Raw genomic sequence first — 19,393 nt, 5'->3', positions numbered from 1 at the left:
ACACAAACGTAGATGAAAATGGGCAAAGCTTTACAATAAACCGCTTTATTCCTGTTTTATTGTTTAGTAAAAACTGCAGTCCAAGTCCATTAAAGCAATCGAAAATGGAGTAAAGATCACCATTTCTTCACGTGCTCAGCCACTCTCTCGTTCTAGTGCAGAGATCATTTACATAATGTGTTCTTATCCATGAGTGGTTTGTGTTCATATATTTATTACCTTCATCAATTTGCCTGGACTCACGAGTATGATTAGAGTACAGCAAATAATTGAGGAATGACAATTTCAAAAGTGGCTATATTTAGGTGATAAATGAAAAATTATTTTAAAAAATCAAAGAAGATCATGTACAGTGTTTAAATATGCAAGTGTATTGTGTGTTAAGGTAATACCCTTATTTTTTTATTTGCTACAGTTAATTTGTTGTGTTTTCACATCTTAAAAAATGTATGTTGATGTTTACAAGAATTACGTGGTTTAAAGAAAAAGAGGCACAAGATTCGGTGGGAGAAGGATGATTTTTCAAAAGATCATTTAAAGATTCTAATATTCAAATTTACAGTACCTCTGCAAAGTACTTACCACACTCATGTTAAATCATGAATTAACTGTCGCTAATTTTTTTAGGAATTCATGTTCACTGACCACACCCGAGCCCGATTACCTCCAGACCTATTCCTTAAAGTCACTTAAATAGAACCTGTCTGCCAAAATCAAGCAAAAAACACCTCAAAAAGCTGTGACACAATGACACAATCCAAAGAAACTCAAAAACAGATGGCAAACAAAGTAATTTACATCTATCAGCGTGGAAAGGGTGACAAAGTCATTCCTATAGTTTAGGACTCCAGCAAATCGCGGTTCGAGCCATTTACCACAAATTGAGAAAGCACAAAACAGTGGCGAACAGAAGGCCTACAGGAATTATCCTACAGCACAGAAACCACTAAATCAGAAGGGCACAAAGGAAACCAGGACAACACCAAAATAACTGAACCTCACAACAAAGTCGAGATTGGGCAGAAATTACATGCATGGAGAGTTGTAAAATCCACTGCTAACCAAAAAGGACATAAAGGCGTGTCTTACTTTTTTGTAAGGTGTATGTCTCGTTACATCTGGCGTAAATGTAATACAGCATTTCACAGAAAGAACATCAACCCAACAGTCAACATGGTGATGGTAGTGCGATGGTCTCTGCCTCTGGCTGCTTTGTTACTTCAAGACCTGGACGACTTGCTGAGACTTGATAGCACCATGAATTCTGGTCTTTACTAGAAAATGTTATAGGTTGATGGGGCAAGAACCTTTTTTATACGGGTTAGGTAGCTTTGCATAGGCACCCGCTTAATAAATAAAATCACCATTTAAAATTGCATTTTACATTCACTTGAGTTATCTTTGTTGGGAATGTGTGTGTGTGTGTGTGTGTGTGTGTGTGTGTGTGTGTGTGTGTGTGTGTTTGCCTTTGTGTATTATGAGGACATGTCACCTGAATACACGCAACACTGCGAGGACATTTTGAATTATGAGGACACAGCCCATGTCCTCATAATTCATTCAATGCAGAAGTGCTTCTAGGGCTGTAGAAGGCTTAAATCCAAAGTTTTAGCCAATGTCCTTGTAAACCATAATTACATGAATTTGTGTATTTTTGTGTATTTGATGACGCCCCCTGTAGGAAGGTCCTCGTAATGCACCACTTCATGAATTATTCACACCAGTGTATATTTCACAGCATTTGATTGGCTGACCGTCACCTGTCCCCACAATTACGCACATGTCCCCATAATTCAGTTTTTTCTCAAAATGCTGTGTATTGTGAATGTTTGTCTGTAGACGCAGAGCCTTTTTTTTTTTTTGCAGCCACCAATTCCTAAGTAGATAAATTAAATAATGAAATACACTATGACATTTAATTATATATTTCAGCATTTAATTCTTGCAGTGGTTGTTTATTTGAAAATATACAATGGTTAACAGCTGTTTATCACATCACTTTGAACAGCTGGAGGCAGAGACAGAGAAACTGTCAGTGCCGTATATTGATTCATCATTTAACATCCCACCCTGCCTTTACAATGTAACATCTTTCTGTACACCAGTGGCCAAATGTTTTGAGAATGACATTGATTTTCTAAAAATCTCCAGTGCTGACTTATTATTATTGTTTTTTTATGATGGCAATTTGCATGTACTCCAGAATGTTATAGTGATTAGATGAATTGCAAAGTCCCTATTTGCCATGAAAATTAAAGTAATTTCCTTTAGTGACCTTACAAACTTTAAGTGAAGAAGGCTTCAGGGCACCCAAGAAAATCCAGCAAATGCCAGGACTATCTCCCAAAGTTGATTCAGCTGCGGGATAAGGACATCACCACCAGTGTAGAGCTTGCTCAGGAATGGCAGTAAGCAGGTATGAGTGCATCTACACCCATGGTGAGGGAGTAAGACTTTTGGAGGATGGCCTGGCGTGACCAGTGAAAAGGGGATTCCATAAATACAGACCAAAATAAGAAAAAAAGAGTTGAAGTTATTTTCTCTGATTAACCCCCTTTCCAATGTTTGGGGCATCCGGAAAAATGCTTGTCTGGAGAAGAAAAGGTGAGCGCTACCATCAGTCCTGCTTCATGCCAAAAGGAAAGCGTCATGTGACCATTCATTTGCAGGGTTGCTTCTCAGCCAAGGAATTGGGCTCGCTCACAATTTTGCCAAAAAACACATGCATCCATTACTAAAGTATAGTACTAAAACATCCTCGGACAGCAACTGTATGACAGCAGCAAGGTTATTTTATTTACTAAAGCAAAAAAACATTTTCATTAATGAAAAAAAAAACCTTTTTAAAAAACTGAAACTGAAATCACATTTTATGATTACAAAATGATCTATAATTCTAGCAATAATATCCTTTGTTTTCGTCTGTGGTAATTCATTTAATATATGAGCCTTTGGGGTTCATTTTAAATGTGATCTATTTTTTTTTATTGACACTGTAAATCATAGAACAATAGCCACTCTTATCAACAAAGTTCATAATCCAACGACTGAACCAATTTGTTGATTTGAACGGGATTTATTATATTGCCCTGAGTACGGAAGTGACGTCATCTAGCAGCCCCGATAGAGAACCGCCCCCGGCTCTATTTACTTCACGAGATGTGATGGCGTGTAGCTGTGCTAATGAGGTAGGTTTGAAGCTCGAATTTTTCCTGTTGTTGTTGGTCGCTTGTGTACATTGCTCCCTCTTTCGCGAAAATGATTTATAATGCAAGTCCAGTGTAAGTGCAGCTAAGCTTACGTTAGCATACCTAACCATCTGTTGATTATGATGGATGCAGCTAATTATTTAGAATTGCTACGCTTCTGTTAGCGACGGTTAGCATAGCAGAGCTAACCGTCTGTTGAGTAAGATGAATGCTAATTGCAATTTTTAAGAGGAAAGCAATAACAGGCTGGTTTTTGATGTGAAAATATACAATGGCTTAGTATTACCAGTACAGTATAAATGAAGTATTGGTAAATTGCTGCATTTGTGTTTACTTAAATTTGTTCTTTCAATAGAAATATTTCAGTAAAGTCTGTTAGTGTTCATTACATTTAATTTATGCAAATATTTAGCAGAGCTGTGCTATCCACTGTATTTTATTTTCGTTGGCACATTTACTGCACACTGCACAGGCTATTATGGTACACTGTGACTTTCAGTGTACCATAATTACCATACCATAAACTTCAAGACATCTGCACCAAGTTACCTATCAAACTGATTGAAACTCATTTTTTTCTATAGCTTTAGATCATTATCTTCAGTGAGACATGTCAGTCATGAGGCCACAGAGGGCAAAAGTTAAACCCAAAGAAGAGGTAGCATACTTTTCATCCTTAGGTAAAGACAAGAATGGCTTCACCATAAAATATATTAATTAATTCAAAGGTGAGTATTGGTAAAATATTCTTTAGTATGGGTCTAGTTTTCATTATTGTTATAATGAAATATTTCTGTTGTATCCTTTTTTCTTTGTAAGGTCGAGGAGTGTTCAGTTCCTGCTCCTTTCAGAAGAGAGACTTTCCTACTGAATATCGAGGAGAAGTTCTAAGCAAACAGGAACGTGAAAACAGGCTGAGAGTGTATCATGATGCCCGGAAGGTTTTCATGTTTGAATTTCGCTACAATGGAAAAACACTATGGTATGTTTATATGGTGTGTTGTCACACTTAATTTTGTTTTTTTGGGGGGATATCGTGCAAGGTTTGACAAAACATAAAAGATTAATTAAAACTCAAAAGCAAAAGTACATTCTTTTCTCAATATAAGTTTTTTATTTTTTTATTTCATTTTTTACAATATTGTGACTTGTTTTTTTATTTTACTTTTACAGTTATCGTGAGTATCGCTAACCTCACAATATCATGTTAATTATCATATCGTGATTTCTTATGACATTTGGATATTGTGTCATACATGTGACATACTAGAATTACTGGTCGCACATTCATGATTACATGAAATTATATTATAGCAGTCTAGTCTTAGTAAGAATTTAATTGTATTGGTATTTTTCTATTCATCTGCCCCAGGTTTCCACTGAAGCACAACCTGATGAAGACACAGCTATCAGACTGCGCCAAAGTTGACCAGGTGACTAGATTTCTTTTTGAATGTTGTTGAAATCAGTTTTCCGAAGCAAGACATTAGTGGAGGGTGGAGATACTAGGGCTGCACAATATGTGGAAAATATCTTGCCGCACGAATGACTCATGCAATATGTGTATTGCAAAGACGTGCAACAAATGAATATTGGATTAATTGTATACTTTAGTCTGAGGCTAAGCGATATGGCCAAAAAATAAAATAAAAAGTATTTTAAACCAACCATCCAGCATTCTGCCACCACTTGTGCAAAATTACAACTCACAATAACATCTGGATGTAACAGAACATAACAACAGCTTTTAATAATCCAGAAGACAAAATACATTTCACGATTTAGCAAATTTTCAACGATTCAATTTAAATTTAATTTATTCAATTAATTTGATTTATTGCCAGGCCCTACTTGAGTCTGAATTTGACCAATCAGAGACAACATTAATTGCGCATCGCCATACAAGAGAATTGTATCGAGGAGCATTACTAACAAAAAATAACTTATTTGGATAAGACTAGATCACAATGAGCATGATTATTTTTCTGCACGTACGTGTATTTCTTTAATTAGATTATATAGATATATATATTAGGTCCATGTTCAATGTCAAAATAATCTCCATCACTGTATAAAACACCCATGTCGCATGTTTTGTCAATACTGTGCAGACCTCACAGGTGCATAGTCTTCACAATGTCGTAGTTGTGAATAACTGACACTCTGAGGACAGTGTATTTACACACTGCGAATGTAAAATAAGTTTTCAGGGGTTTGGAGTTACACATACAGTCCTCATAATTCATACTCTGGTATGGACACTCTGAGGACTGTGTATTTTCTATTGATTGTTTCATTGTGAAAAATAGACGTCACCAATTTACACAAACCACTAGTGCTGACGGATTATTTATTTTTCAAATAGCAAATAAAATGTATTTGCATTCACAATACTTTAACCTATTCATTGTTCTTTATGTACTGTAACTGTGTAAATGCACAGGTACAGTCGTGTTACTAAGAATTTAATTTTATATGTATTTTTCTCTTCATGTGTACCAGGTTTCAAATGAAGCACAACCTGAAGACATAGCTAAAGATGTAGCTGTCACAGACCAAGTTGACCAGGTGACTAGATTTGTTTTTGAATGTTGATGTTGAAATACATTTTTCAGAAGCAAGACGTAGCACAATATATAAAAAAATATTTTGTCGCACGAATGGCTCATGCATATACTGTATGTATGTATACAGTATATGTGTATTGCAAAGACATGCAACAAATGAATATTGGATTGTATACTTTAGTCTGACTTTGACCAATCAGAGACTACCTTAATTGCGCATCGCCATACAAGAGAACCGTATTGAGGGGCATTACTAACAAAAAATAACTTATTTGTATAAGACTAGATCACAATAAGCATGCTTATTTTTCCGCATTAACGTGTATTTCTTTCTTTGGATTATAAAGATTTCTCTATTTCTCTATCTTTATCTCTATATCTATCTATCTATATCTATATATCTGTCTCTCTATGTCTCTCTCTCTCTATATACAGTATATATATATCTATACATCTATATCTGTATGCGTGTGTGTGTATATATATATATATATATATATATATATATATATATATATATGTGTATATATATAAATATATATATATATATATATAAATATATATATATAATATATATATATATATATATATATATATATATTATATATATATATATAATATATATATACATACATATATATATATATATATATATATATAGATATGTATGTATATATACATACATATATATATATATATATATATATATATACTGTATATATAGAGTGTGTATGTATACAGTATATGTATAGATCTTTTTTTTAGGTCTGTGTTAAATGTTTAATCTCCATCACTGTATAAAACACCCATGTCGCATGTTTTGTCAATACTGTGTAACCCTTGCAGATACATAGTCCTCACAATGTCGTAGTTGTGAATAACTGACACTCTGAGGACAGTGTATTTACACACTGCGAATGTAAAATAAGTTTTCAGGGGTTTGGAGTTACACATACAGTCCTCATAATTCATACTCTGGTATGGACACTCTGAGGACTGTGTGTTTTCTATTAATTGTTTCATTGTGAAAAATAGACGTCACCAATTTACACAAACCACTAGTGCTGACGGATTATTTATTTTTCAAATAGCAAATAAAATGTGTTTGCATTCACAATACTTTAACCTATTCATTGTTCTTTATGTACTGTAGCTGTGTAAATGCACAGGTGGTCGTGTTACTAAGAATTGAATTTTATATGTATTTTTCTCTTCATGTGTACCAGGTTTCAACTGAAGCACAACCTGAAGACATAGCTGAAGACGTAGCTGTCACAGACCAAGTTGACCAGGTGACGAGATTTCTTTTTGAATGTTGATGTTGAAATCCATTTTTCAGAAGCAAGATGTTGCACAATTTATAAAAAAAAATATCTTGTCGCACGAATGGCTCATGCAATATGTGTATTGCAAAGACATGCAACAAATGAATATTGGATTGTATACTTTAGTCTGATTTTGACCAATCAGAGACTACCTTAATTGCGCATCGCCATACAAGAGAATTGTATTGAGGAGCATTACTAACAAAATATAACATTTGGATAAGACTAGATCACAATGAGCATGCTTATTTTTCCGCATTAACGTGCATTTCTTTCTTTGGATTATAAAGATCTCTCTATCTCTATCTTTATCTCTATATCTATCTATCTATATCTATATATCTGTCTCTCTATGTCTCTCTCTCTCTATATACAGTATATATATCTATACATCTATATCTGTATGCATGTGTGTGTGTATGTATATATATATATATATATATATATATATATATATATATATATATATATATATATATATATATATATATATACTGTATATATAGAGTATGTATGTATATATGTATATGTATGTATGTATGTGTATATATACAGTATATGTATAGATCTTTTTTTTAGGTCCGTGTTAAATGTTTAATCTCCATCACTGTATAAAACACCCATGTCGCATGTTTTGTCAATACTGTGCAGCCATCACAGGTGCATAGTCCTCACAATGTCGTAGTTGTGAATAACTGACACTCTGAGGACAGTGTATTTACACACTGCGAATGTAAAATAAGTTTTCAGGGGTTTGGAGTTACACATACAGTCCTCATAATTCATACTCTGGTATGGACACTCTGAGGACTGTGTATTTTCTATTGATTGTTTCATTGTGAAAAATAGACGTCACCAATTTACACAAACCACTAGTGCTGACGGATTATTTATTTTTGAAATGGCAAATAAAATGTGTTTGCATTCACAATACTTTAACCTATTCATTGTTCTTTATGCACTGTAACTGTGTAAATGCACAGGTACAGTCGTGTTACTAAGAATTTAATTTTATATGTATTTTTCTCTTCATGTGTACCAGGTTTCAACTGAAACACAACCTGAAGACATAGCTAAAGACATAGCTGTCACAGACCAAGTTGACCAGGTGACAAGATTTCTTTTTGAATGTTGATGTTGAAATACATTTTTCAGAAGCAAGACGTTGCACAATTTATAAAAAAAAAAAGATCTTGACGCACGAATGGCTCATGCAATAGGTGAATTGCAAAGACATGCAACAAATGAATATTGGATTGTATACTTTAGTCTGATTTTGACCAATCAGAGACTACCTTAATTGCACATCACCATACGAGAACCGTATCGAGGGGCATTACTAACAAAAAATAACTTAATTGGATAAGATTAGATCACAATGAGCATGCTTATTTTTCCGCATTAACGTGTATTTTTTTTTCATTGGATTATAAAAATATATAGATATAGATAGATCTTTTTTTTTAGGTCCATGTCGAAATAATCTCCATCACTGTATAAAACACCCATGTCGCATGTTTTGTCAATACTGTGCAGCCCTCGCAGGTGCATAGTCCTCACAATGTCGTAGTTGTGAATAACTGACACTCTGAGGACAGTGTATTTACACACTGCGAATGTAAAATAAGTTTTCAGGGCTTGGAGTTACACATACAGTCCTCATAATTCATACTCTGGTCAGGTATGGACACTCTGAGGACTGTGTATTTTCTATTAATTGTTTCATTGTGAAAAATAGACATCACCAATTTACACTAACCATTAGTGCTGACGGATTATTTATTTTTGAAATGGCAAATAAAATGTGTTTGCATTCACAATACTTTAACCTATTCATTGTTCTGTATGTACTGTAACTGTGTAAATGCACAGGTACAGACTTGTGTGTTACTAAGAATTGAATTTTATATGTATTTTTCTCTTCATGTGTACCAGGTTTCAACTGAAGCACAACCTGAAGACATAACTGAAGACGTAGCTGTCACAGACCAAGTTGACCAGGTGACGAGATTTCTTTTTGAATGTTGACGTTGAAATACATTTTTCAGAAGCAAGACGTTGGCACAATATATAAAAAAATATCTTGTCGCACGAATGGCTCATGCAATATGTGTATTGCAAAGACAAGCAACAAATGAATATTGGATTGTATACTTTAGTCTGACTTTGACCAATCAGAGACTACCTTAATTGTGCATCGCCATACGAGAAACGTATCGAGGGGCATTACTAACAAAAAATAACTTAATTGGATAAGATTAGATCACAATGAGCATGTTTATTTTTCCGGATTATCGTGTATTTTTTTTCATTGGATTATAAAAATATATAGCTATAGATAGATCCTTTTTTTTTAGGTCCATGTTCAATGTCGAAATAATCTCCATTACTGTATAAAACACCCATGTCGCATGTTTTGTCAATACTGTGCAGCCCTCACAGATACTTAGTCCTCACAATGTTATAGTTGTGAATAACTGACACTGAGGACAGTGTATTCATACACCGTGACTGTAAAATAAGTTTTGAGGGCTTGGAGTTATTATACAATTCATACTCTGGTCAGGTATGGATTCTCTGAGGACTGTGTATTTTCTTGTTTTTGTTTCATTGTGAAAAATAGACGTCACCAATTTACACAAACCTGTAGTGCAGAAGGATTTATTTATTTATTTTTGTAATGGCAAATAAAATGAGTTTGCATTTACAATACTTTAACCTATTAATTGTTCTGTATGTACTGTAACTGTGTAAATGCACAGGTACAGTCGTGTTACTAAGAATTGAATTTTATATGTATTTTTCTCTTCATGTGTACCAGGTTTCAACTGAAGCACAACCTGAAGACATAGCTGAAGACGTAGCTGTCACAGACCAAGTTGACCAGGTGACGAGATTTCTTTTTGAATATTGATGTTGAAATCAGTTTTCAGAAGCAAGACGTTAGGAGTGAAGAGTGTAGAGTAGATGCTAGGGCTGAACTATATAACTAACAAATATAATCACAACAATTTTTTATGCAATGTGTATTGCCAAGACGTTCAAAATATTGTATCCAACAATAAGCTTGTATGGGACTAAAATTCCTACAAGTCAACATTAAAAATATCTCAAATTGAAGATTTGTTGGCAGTTTGGTGATTTGGATTATGCACTGTAGTGATCTTTTGTTCCCATTAATTTATTTATGGTGGATTTTAGAGATGAACTCGCTATCAATTTTATTTTATTTTTTTAAACAAGTGTAAACATCAGGTAGTTAATTTACTTGTATCAAGCTTGGATAAATGTGCTTTATGTTTTGGACCTTTCGCTGCACTAGAATGCACTGGCATGATGGGTATTTTATCTTCTGTGTTATTTGTATCTGCAATGGATCTTTGTTTCACGCAACCAGAATTAATAGTGCAGGCATTTTCATTGAATGAATATAATTTAGTCAAGAGGATAAATTATGACCCATGTTTATACCTTTATCTTTAGTTGCAAGCAGCTAAATGTTGAGCAATTGTCTCAATCTTAACGACTGTCTGACTCGGTAAAATAGAAAAGTCTACTGTAACTGAAGGACTGTATCACACAATATCTGTTTTAGGGGCAATGCCATAGATTAAGCATATTAACTATCCCTCTTGTTAAATGCTTCATCTCATCTTTCGAATAAATGTGACTAGATTTATAATAATCTTTAGTATGTGCACAAACTTTAGGTTCTAAATGCTTTTCTAGTTTGCTCCAGCATCTGGCACATATCCCGTTTAAAAAAAATGCAAAACTGCTTGATGATGAAGACCTTTGGTAAATTAACTTTAGCACATTAGCCCATCAATGGCGGGAGCTACTTCTGCCGCGAGCGCTCGACACTTTTCTCAAGCTTCTACTTCGAGTGTAACATCACTAAGTAACAGCGAAGTAAAGCTAGTAAATATTTATGACCACCCGCCAAAATGAATTTTAACCCGCATCTGGCAGGTTAATTTTAGAGCCACTGTATATATGCATAAGTATGTGTGCATCTACTGTATATATGGATATCATTGCTGTCCTGTGAAAAACACGTTTCCATTTTTAGGTCGCGGGCTGCTCTCCGGTAGCTCCTATGGTGGAAGTGTTTTTCACAGAACAGCGACAATATGTGTATGTATGTATGTATGTAATAATTGTTTTCGTTTAAAAAATTAGGTTGCTGATGTATCCAGTTCAAGTGAGGATTCGTTAGCAGAGGAATATGTTCCAGATTCTCACAGTACTTCGGACACTTCCTACATTGAACCTGTTTCAGAAATTCAGAAATCCGAAGGTATTTCAGGAATGAGCTATGAGAAAACTGCTCATCCTTTAAGATGAGAGGTAGTCATGTTTTAAAGAATAAAATGTTCAATGTTCACTGACTCTTTTGCATCTGGTTTCATGTCGAGCTTATCCATTACACAGCTGTGTTTGACCTAGATAACCTGTTCACATAAGAAGCAGTTTTATTAACATACCAGTTTCAGTCTGTCCTAAAATTGTAAGTTGTAACATGAGCACCATGTTAAAACTTACAATTTTAGGACAGATCAGGTATGACTTTGCATTTCACAGTATTGTTATGTACAACAATGTGTCCTTATATCAGGTAAGTCATTACACATCAATGCCATTTTAGTTTGTGTAAAGTCAGAATGCCAGAACTTTCAAATCACTTCAGTGACATGGTTGCTGTGTGTTGTGTAAACTTTGTCCTTGTAATGTGAGTTGGTCCTCATAATTACCATTTTTGCAATGGGCGTGGCTTATTTAGGTCATTATCTATGTCCTCACAATTACGGATTTTTTCAGGTTTTTCTTTTTTTCGTGTGTTGAGTTTTTTCAAGTTTTGAAGTGAAATTTTCCTGGACAACCCCAAAAAAAAATTTTGGGTGCAAGTCCCATCTCTCTGGCATTAGCAGAAAGGGGTGTCCCTGTAATACACAATTAAACCGGTTTGGAAAAAATGTCCTCATAATACACAGAGGCAAGTATGTGTGTGTGTGTGTGTGTGTGTGTGTGTGTGTGTGTGTGTGTGTGTGTGTGTGTGTGCGTGTGTGTGTGTGGGGGTGCGTGCGTGTGTGAGTGATTTTTTTTAACACAAGTGAGAGGTGCACTTCCCATATACACGCCGAAAAGGAATGGTTCACTTGAAACACTTGAATTTTTTATGAACATACTGTATTTTGCTGTCGGTGCTGTTCATGCGGGTTCCCATGTTTGCTCCACTATACCGTGAACCTTTTATTTTCCACAACATGTACTCCCACACACAAGCAGTCTTTGCCCGCCCCTTTCTGGTTGGAGACAGGTGCAAAAATGTGACGCACAACATAAGGTGCGATTTTTGTCTTATTTTCTGAGGGATTGTCTGAGCAGACCTTGGCTTCAAGTATCATCCGTGCACACGGTAGTGCGTTTGAGTCACACACGTACACGACTCTTGCACGCGCGCGTAGTTTGCTCACCGCAGGCAGCTGGTGGAATTTAGCCTGAGCGCACTGACATCCGGCCAAGGATTACGCACACACAAGCACGTTACTGCGCGCACACGCACTCTGCACCTGTATAACTTGCACTGGAGCCATACTGTGACCTTGGAATGTACTCATCTTTCACAGTCAGTATCCACCCGGCCCCGGTGTCGTACCTCGTTCCATGGTGCACATTCACATAGCAGAAGGAAGTCTACTTCAACCCCAAGAGCCACAACCATTCCATCACTCAATGAATACATGATGAGGGAGATGGCATCCTTGTACGGACGCATGGAAGTGCATAGTGAAATAAGATATGAAAAAGCAAACTTTACCTCCTTTCGTGTATGCAGCCTTTATTGGCTTCCTTCGATGTCCAAGCGTCAGGGCTCGGTTATCTCTTCAAATCCCATCGTCACAATTTAGTCACAGTCGTAACTCCACAATGTAGGTTCCAAATGAAACAATAAGGGCCATTAATGTATGTGCAGGTGGAAATGAGTGAATATCCCTTGCGGTGAACGTAAATCCCGTGTCGGTTTAGACTTGAGTCTTCCAGAGGGGTGCGTCCATTCTGCATTCACGCAGCGGTCGACGGCGTCCTTCTTCTCGCCTCCGTCTCTTTTGCGCTCTCTCCCCGTTTTGTTCTCCGTGTTTCATCCCTCCATCCGCAAGATTAACAAAGAATCCCATCCGTGAGAAGTTGACACGGAGCCGCTTGAGCCGTCGCCCCTCTCCTCCCTTTCGCCTCGCCTCTTCCACTCCGTCCCACCAGTGCCTGTTTTCTCCCCCCCGCCGGTCGCAATCCTCGCGCAGGTGACCCGCCAAGAATTCCTCTACTCTCCTCCGATATCCCAAGCAAAACGCATTCCAAAAGCAGCTCAGTTGTGTAGCTAAGATAATAAAAATATACGTCCTATGGTGAGCTGAAGGATCTAAAATGTGCAACCTTTTCAACAACACATTTGAATTCTCTTTCCAGTCGCAAGCCGATCTCTCCTTTTCTCGCTCATCCTCGCAGGGATCTGTCAATTCAACACTGCATGTGTGTCTGTCCACTGTAGTCCGGTAGTAGGGGGGGCAATTAAAATAAAATAACGTGGAGAAAAAAATGTTTTGTGCTAATAAAGGTTACAATAAAGTTCGGGTTAAGGTTTCCCCAGCCACAGACAATTTAATAACAGTACTTGTCTGATCCTCGCTCCGCGGTGATCGCTTCTCTAGCAGTTAATCCAGACAGCGCATTGGGTAACAGCCGTCAGACTACGGCATTCAGTGAAATCCACTTCCTGTTCGTCTTCAAAATAAGACATTTGATGGAACGTTCAAAACGAAAATCAAATTTAAAAAGTTTGGCTACACTCTAAAAATGGATTGGTTAAAAAACAAATAGTACCAATCTAGTAGGTAAAGATTATTGGTTAGCCAAACAACCAATGACATTGGTTACTATAGAAAGTAAGTCTAGTTAGATCACTTGGAAATATATTTATTGTATACATTTATTTGATTCTAAATGTATTCATTAATTATTATAAGTGATTACTATATTATGATATATGATATATTATAATCTCTCTCTCTATATATATATATATATATATATATATATATAACGTCTTGCAAATGATCATTACTGATCCGAGATTGTCCACCGGCGATCACTGACAGGGATAATAGTTCAAAACTTAATTCGCCTTGTAACAATGGTGAAATAATCAGGACAAGTGTGGAGCTAACAACAGTTTTCAAGAACAAAACAGCAGGCTCATCTACCACTACACAACAGCCAATAGCGCGCGTAGCTTCCCAAAATGCCTTCACGGCCAGTCCAGAGCGTCGGAAACTACCCAACCCGCAACCCACCCCCAAAGGACAAAAATCATCACCACATATTAACAGAAGCCCAGAGATTGAGAAAGAGTTCATGTTTAAACATCCTGTATTTAAGAAGTGTTTATTTCTGAGTCAAAACGTTGGACAGGGGCCTTTAAGTAAATAACTAAACATAACTTTAGTGTCCCAGGAGAGGGCAGTCAGTAAACGACACGCTATGCATGTTTAAAATAGATGACATAAAAAACATCAACTTTCTAGCGGTTGAAATGTTCCAAGTCAACAAAGCTCCCTCCGTTGGATCATTCTAGTGTTCAATGAAAGTTCGGTAGTCGGCTACTAACCGGCCTACCCATAACGCACCGTGCCGCCGAGACGTGCACTTTGCTTATTAAAGTTATAGTGATAAAAAGAAAAGTAAGGGGGAAAAAATGAAATCATGCAACCAATCAGTTAGGCCACGAGTGATGATGCAGCATATCCCTGTACACTCTTAAAAACAGTTGGGAAAAAATAACTAACCCATTAGTGTCAAAAAGGGACCTTACTACTTGGATCAATTTGACACAAATTTTAGGGTTGTTTTGTACCAAAGAACTATTTTTTGGGATTATTATATACAAAACAACCTTTTTTTTTAAATTGCCCAGATAGATGGGTCAAAATGACCTATTTTTGACCCAAATGTGGTTATTTTTTACACATAACAAACAACTCACACTCACGCCTATGGACAATTTTGTCTTGTATTTAACTAACATACATGTATTGAGCATGTGATTGGCAACTGGAGTACCTGGGGTAAAACAACCCAAACATTGGGGGGAGGCATACAAACTCCACATAGGAAGGCCTGCGTCAAACCTCAGAACCACAAGGTAATTCAGTAAATAAATTCAATAAATTCAGGTGCATAGTAGTTTATGAAACAATGCTGAACACATATGAGTACAGGGAGTACGCAACCTACGTCGTTTCAACTTTACAGCGTCCGTACCTCGTCCGTAGAACTTTCTTTTTCGTTAATTTCCCACAGCAATCACGCCATTTTAAAGTTATTTAAAGTTGTGTTGTTGTTACCTCCAGCAACGAACATCCATGGAGCAGGTCGGCTCGCCATCAGGCGCGTCACTTTTCTGTGTTTAAGGTTGAATTATCTCCGGCTCTGCCATCAGTCAGCAATGAATGTCCGTGTGGAAACACAATATATTGGTTCTGGCTCTTCCGGGTCACGTAAATATGTTTTTTTAAATTACTGTGCAAAGTATTTTGATGTAAATAGCGACTTTAATGGTGAAATCCGTCGAAATTCGGATTACATCACCAGTGTAGGAACGTAACTCGGGCGTAACTCGAGGATTCCCTGTACTTCAATCATACAATGGAACATACACATTGATTGCAGAACTCTATCTCCCTATCCTTTCTTATTTGTCAATCAGAATGTCAATTAGACATTTGAAAGCATTCTAGTACTTTAAGCAGAGCAAGACATTTTGGTACTACATTCTCTATCTGTTTTGTCATTTATATCTTGTGTCTCTCAAACCTTCATATTTCTGCATGAGGGAAATATGCTTTGGTTATGAATAACATAGGTCCTATCATGTTCAATAAAATATGCACGTTTATTCTAGCACCTCTCCATTTCCTACATCAGCACATTTGCTGGTGGATTAGGTGGAAACTGGTTGTTGATGAAGTGTGTTTACATAACTGACACCCCGTGGTTATGTTGTAAAGAGTGCGACATAAAATACAGATTTGGAGATATGCTCCTGCAGTGCGCTGATAAGATGAAACGTGCAACAGTTCCAGGGTCCATGCACAGGAACATGAAGGGGAAAGAGGGATACCAAAAATACACCCTTCGCCACATAGAGGCTTGTCATGGATGACTTTCATGACAAGCATGTTCACGGGAGAGACACAGAGAATGTTTGTTTTTGTGATGATTGGGGGGGGGGGGGGGGGATAGCAGTACGGAACTGGTTGTACAGGCTTGTTTGCATACACTGGGAATCCATTTAATTTGATCATTTGCTGTTATTAGACGTAGAGTGCACTGGGAAATCATGCAATATGTGACAAGTGTACTCCTGCATGACAGAACAATTGGTCATGACAACAAACCAGCAAAATCTGACCTTCAGGCTGCTGTTGCAGCGCCTGTGTTTATTGATTTGGTCTTAACAGCCGTTCAAGTCATTGAGACAGGTGGCTGATGGTTTAGCACCCTACTGAAATCGCTATTCGTTTTGTTAGCCGAGAGCTCATAAACATGGGCAATCGACAACTACTAACATTTTAGAGCCAAATCCGATTTTTCTTCCGCACTCCCCCTCAAGCTCTGCCTCCTTTGCATGATTAAATCAATCTTGAAATTTCACTTTATTAAGACTTTGAGGGAGTAATAATTGCAATGTTGACTGTCTATCTTTAGAGCATAAATTCCTGGCAATAAACTACTTTACAGTCAATCTCTATGAGCTTGATAGTGTTGTTGCCCATCGGTGACTCAGCACATACTTGACTGAGGCAATAGACTTAATTCATTCACAGTAACAGGAATTGAATAGATGTTCAGTTTAAGTGTAAACTGCTCACCATAAAAGTACTCTGCATAAAGCCCAAGGCATGTTGGGAAAGTTTGATTGTATTCTCATCATGGCCAGATGTAGTGGAAGTAGAATACACCTGTGAACAATACATAGCTCTTGTGGTAACTGATTATGCTACAGTTAACCGCACAGTTGATCACAACCTCTGCTGGTGACGTTATTAATTTGGTCTGAGAACAGTTGGACAGACTGGACATAAACCACCCTACCAAGACCTATTCAGCTGTCAGGGCAAATAAATTACTGAGGCTTATTCTGTTGTCAGAGCCAAGAAATTAACCGTAATCTAAATGGCTTTTTAATGTAGTCTGGCACGTTCTAAGAAATACAATAACACTCATCTGCTAACTGTTGATTTTTTTTTTAATCCAACAGAAGTTACATGATTTATGAACTTACTTCTTCTCTGTAGTGCGGCCATAAAATATCATTATATTCTTTAACACCTGCCTTCATTAAAAAAAAGTGATATTCTGCACTAGGTAGGATTTGCTATCTAAACACAAGGGTCTTTCCCCCCCAGTATAAATGTTCAGAGCATAATTTCTACACCCAGCGGCTATTTTTGCTTTAGCCTACTACATGCTCCTTGACTAGAATACCCGATGGCTCATAATCTAAAACAGATTCAAAGAAGTCAAATTTTTCTGCAATAGCATCACAACAGTGTAAATTCAAAATGCTGGTATGGAGAGGGTGACCAGACGTCCCGCTTTTACCGGGACAATGCCGTGCTTGAGCCTTGTGTCCCGAGTCGCGGCGGATTTCACCAACCCTGTTGGTGCACAGGTCTCATCCTGTTTTTTTTTGTTTTTTTTCACCATGTGTATGTCAATCACACAGTTGTCATACCGATTCATATGATAAACCAATTAAACGGGAATTTAACTGTTAAATTCCTTTCCATCTACTTTCACATGTGTTTTTGTCAACTAGAACTACTGGTTTTTAATTTTGAAAATCTGGTCACCCTGGACCACCAATGTCGGAACAACTAGCTTGTAGCCTCCAAACTGGTAATTTATTTAATCTGTATATGTTCTTTTGTTCATTCTATTAGCTTTTGATGATACCATTTGACTCAACATGTTACAGTTATGTCCACAAGTATTTTGGAGTTTTTATTCTTTTGAATTCAAACAGCACAACAAGGCAACAAAATATTTACAGTTTAGGAATTGCAGTTGTTATATCATATCATTAATAATAAATTATATTAATCTGGTTGGCAAACTTAAATTCTCCAAGTGTCAGAGTCTCACAGAAAAAAACCCACTAAATTACTTTTGACATCTAAAGTGAGCTGCATATATGGGTTTACTTTTATCTGTATGTATGGAAAAACATGCATTCATGCATTCATGAAGTCAATTACCTGCTCCAGAGAACAAAAAAAATATATATATATATTTTTGTAACAAAAATATATTGAACTCTGAAGAAAGCTGCTGGTTGAAGCATACTTTCAAATGAAATAGTCACTGCCTATTTGAGTCCTCGTATTCATGAAATGAAAACCACACTTCAATTGTGCACCTGCAGGGAACCTAAATGGCATCTACGCCTTTGTTCCGTCATCATTCTTTGTATGTACTGTGTAGCAGGAATGTGCGAAGGTATGTTGACGGTGTCCTTCGCGTCAACTTGACGCTCGATGCAAACGTGTCACCGGAGTGGGGAGTATTGTTGTGTTACAATGTCACTGCAGTGATATATTCACAGAATCTAAGGGCCCACATGGTAGTTGATTTGTATTGTTACTTTTTAAAGGGAAGTCAAGTCAAAAATGTTCTTACATGTTCTTTGCGCCCCCACTAATTTAAACACATTCTGATTTAACTAATTTGCTCCCAGACATTTTCACTGAAGCAACCCCTTCGCTCACGGCTGTTTTGCTGCATTTTGACAGATTTTGCAAGGTCCACAAAATAATCCGTTTTATTACTATAAAACCATGAAATCTACCAAAAGAAAGATTATAGTCTCTTCTTTCATCAGGATTTTTTTTTTTTTTATCTGTTTCAGTTTTGCAGCAATTACCATTCAAATATAGCTAAGTTTAATCATTATTCACAAACCTGTTGAAAACACTGGGGAAAATAGTTTGTTGCAACATAGCTAGCCCCGGTTGAGCTCTTATACTCTGCTGCTACCTGCTGGCCGTTTTTTGTAATAACTACCATTGCTTTAAGCAGTCTCTCTCTCAGGTCAGAGGCTGCATCAAAGCCTTCTGTATGCTCAAGCATAAAAAACCCATAAACGTATAAATACGTTTTTATAGGTTTTGAGGAGCAAATGAGTTGTGTTTGTGGAATATGAGTTACATACGCATTCATGGCTCAGCTTGAG

General features: G+C 36.7%; 2 protein-coding genes across 3 annotated transcripts in view; one reads left to right on the top strand and one right to left on the bottom strand.

The window, feature by feature from the left end:
• The window catches only part of lrfn5a (leucine rich repeat and fibronectin type III domain containing 5a), a 155,094-nt gene extending 141,260 nt beyond the window's left edge, over window positions 1-13,834 (bottom strand). Inside the window, exon 1 of the mRNA XM_086095453.1 lies at window positions 12,923-13,834. The gene's annotated coding sequence lies outside the window, so the exon portion shown is untranslated. The remainder of the gene's footprint in view (window positions 1-12,922) is intronic.
• On the top strand, window positions 2,578-12,133 carry LOC147163222 (uncharacterized). 2 transcript variants are annotated; one of them, XM_086094937.1, is made up of 9 exons: window positions 2,578-3,937; window positions 4,029-4,191; window positions 4,582-4,642; window positions 5,712-5,777; window positions 7,003-7,068; window positions 8,144-8,209; window positions 9,037-9,102; window positions 9,923-9,988; window positions 11,284-12,133. In XM_086094937.1, the coding sequence occupies exons 2-9, from the start codon at window positions 4,157-4,159 to the stop codon at window positions 11,446-11,448; spliced, it is 591 nt and encodes a 196-aa protein (XP_085951063.1). In that variant the 5' UTR covers window positions 2,578-3,937; window positions 4,029-4,156; the 3' UTR covers window positions 11,449-12,133. The 2 variants fall into 2 exon arrangements, with proteins under 2 accessions (XP_085951063.1, XP_085951062.1); XM_086094936.1 differs by lacking the exon at window positions 5,712-5,777 and having other exon boundaries at window positions 2,579-3,937.
• Window positions 13,835-19,393: the final 5,559 nt, after the last annotated feature.

Source organism: Leptonotus elevatus, chromosome 14, assembly GCF_054856555.1.
Source record: "Leptonotus elevatus isolate MCC_2025b chromosome 14, RoL_Lele_1.0, whole genome shotgun sequence".
In the NCBI taxonomy this organism is placed as follows: domain Eukaryota; kingdom Metazoa; phylum Chordata; class Actinopteri; order Syngnathiformes; family Syngnathidae; genus Leptonotus; species Leptonotus elevatus.
This window is presented reverse-complemented; position numbering and strand designations above follow the sequence as displayed.

Coding starts and splice junctions, on each gene's coding strand:
- LOC147163222 (XM_086094937.1), top strand. CDS start 4,157: ATGTTTGAATTTCGCTACAATGGAAAAACACTATG. Junction 4,643..5,711: donor ACTGCGCCAAAGTTGACCAG/GTGACTAGATTT, acceptor CATGTGTACCAG/GTTTCAAATGAAGCACAACC. Junction 8,210..9,036: donor TCACAGACCAAGTTGACCAG/GTGACAAGATTT, acceptor CATGTGTACCAG/GTTTCAACTGAAGCACAACC.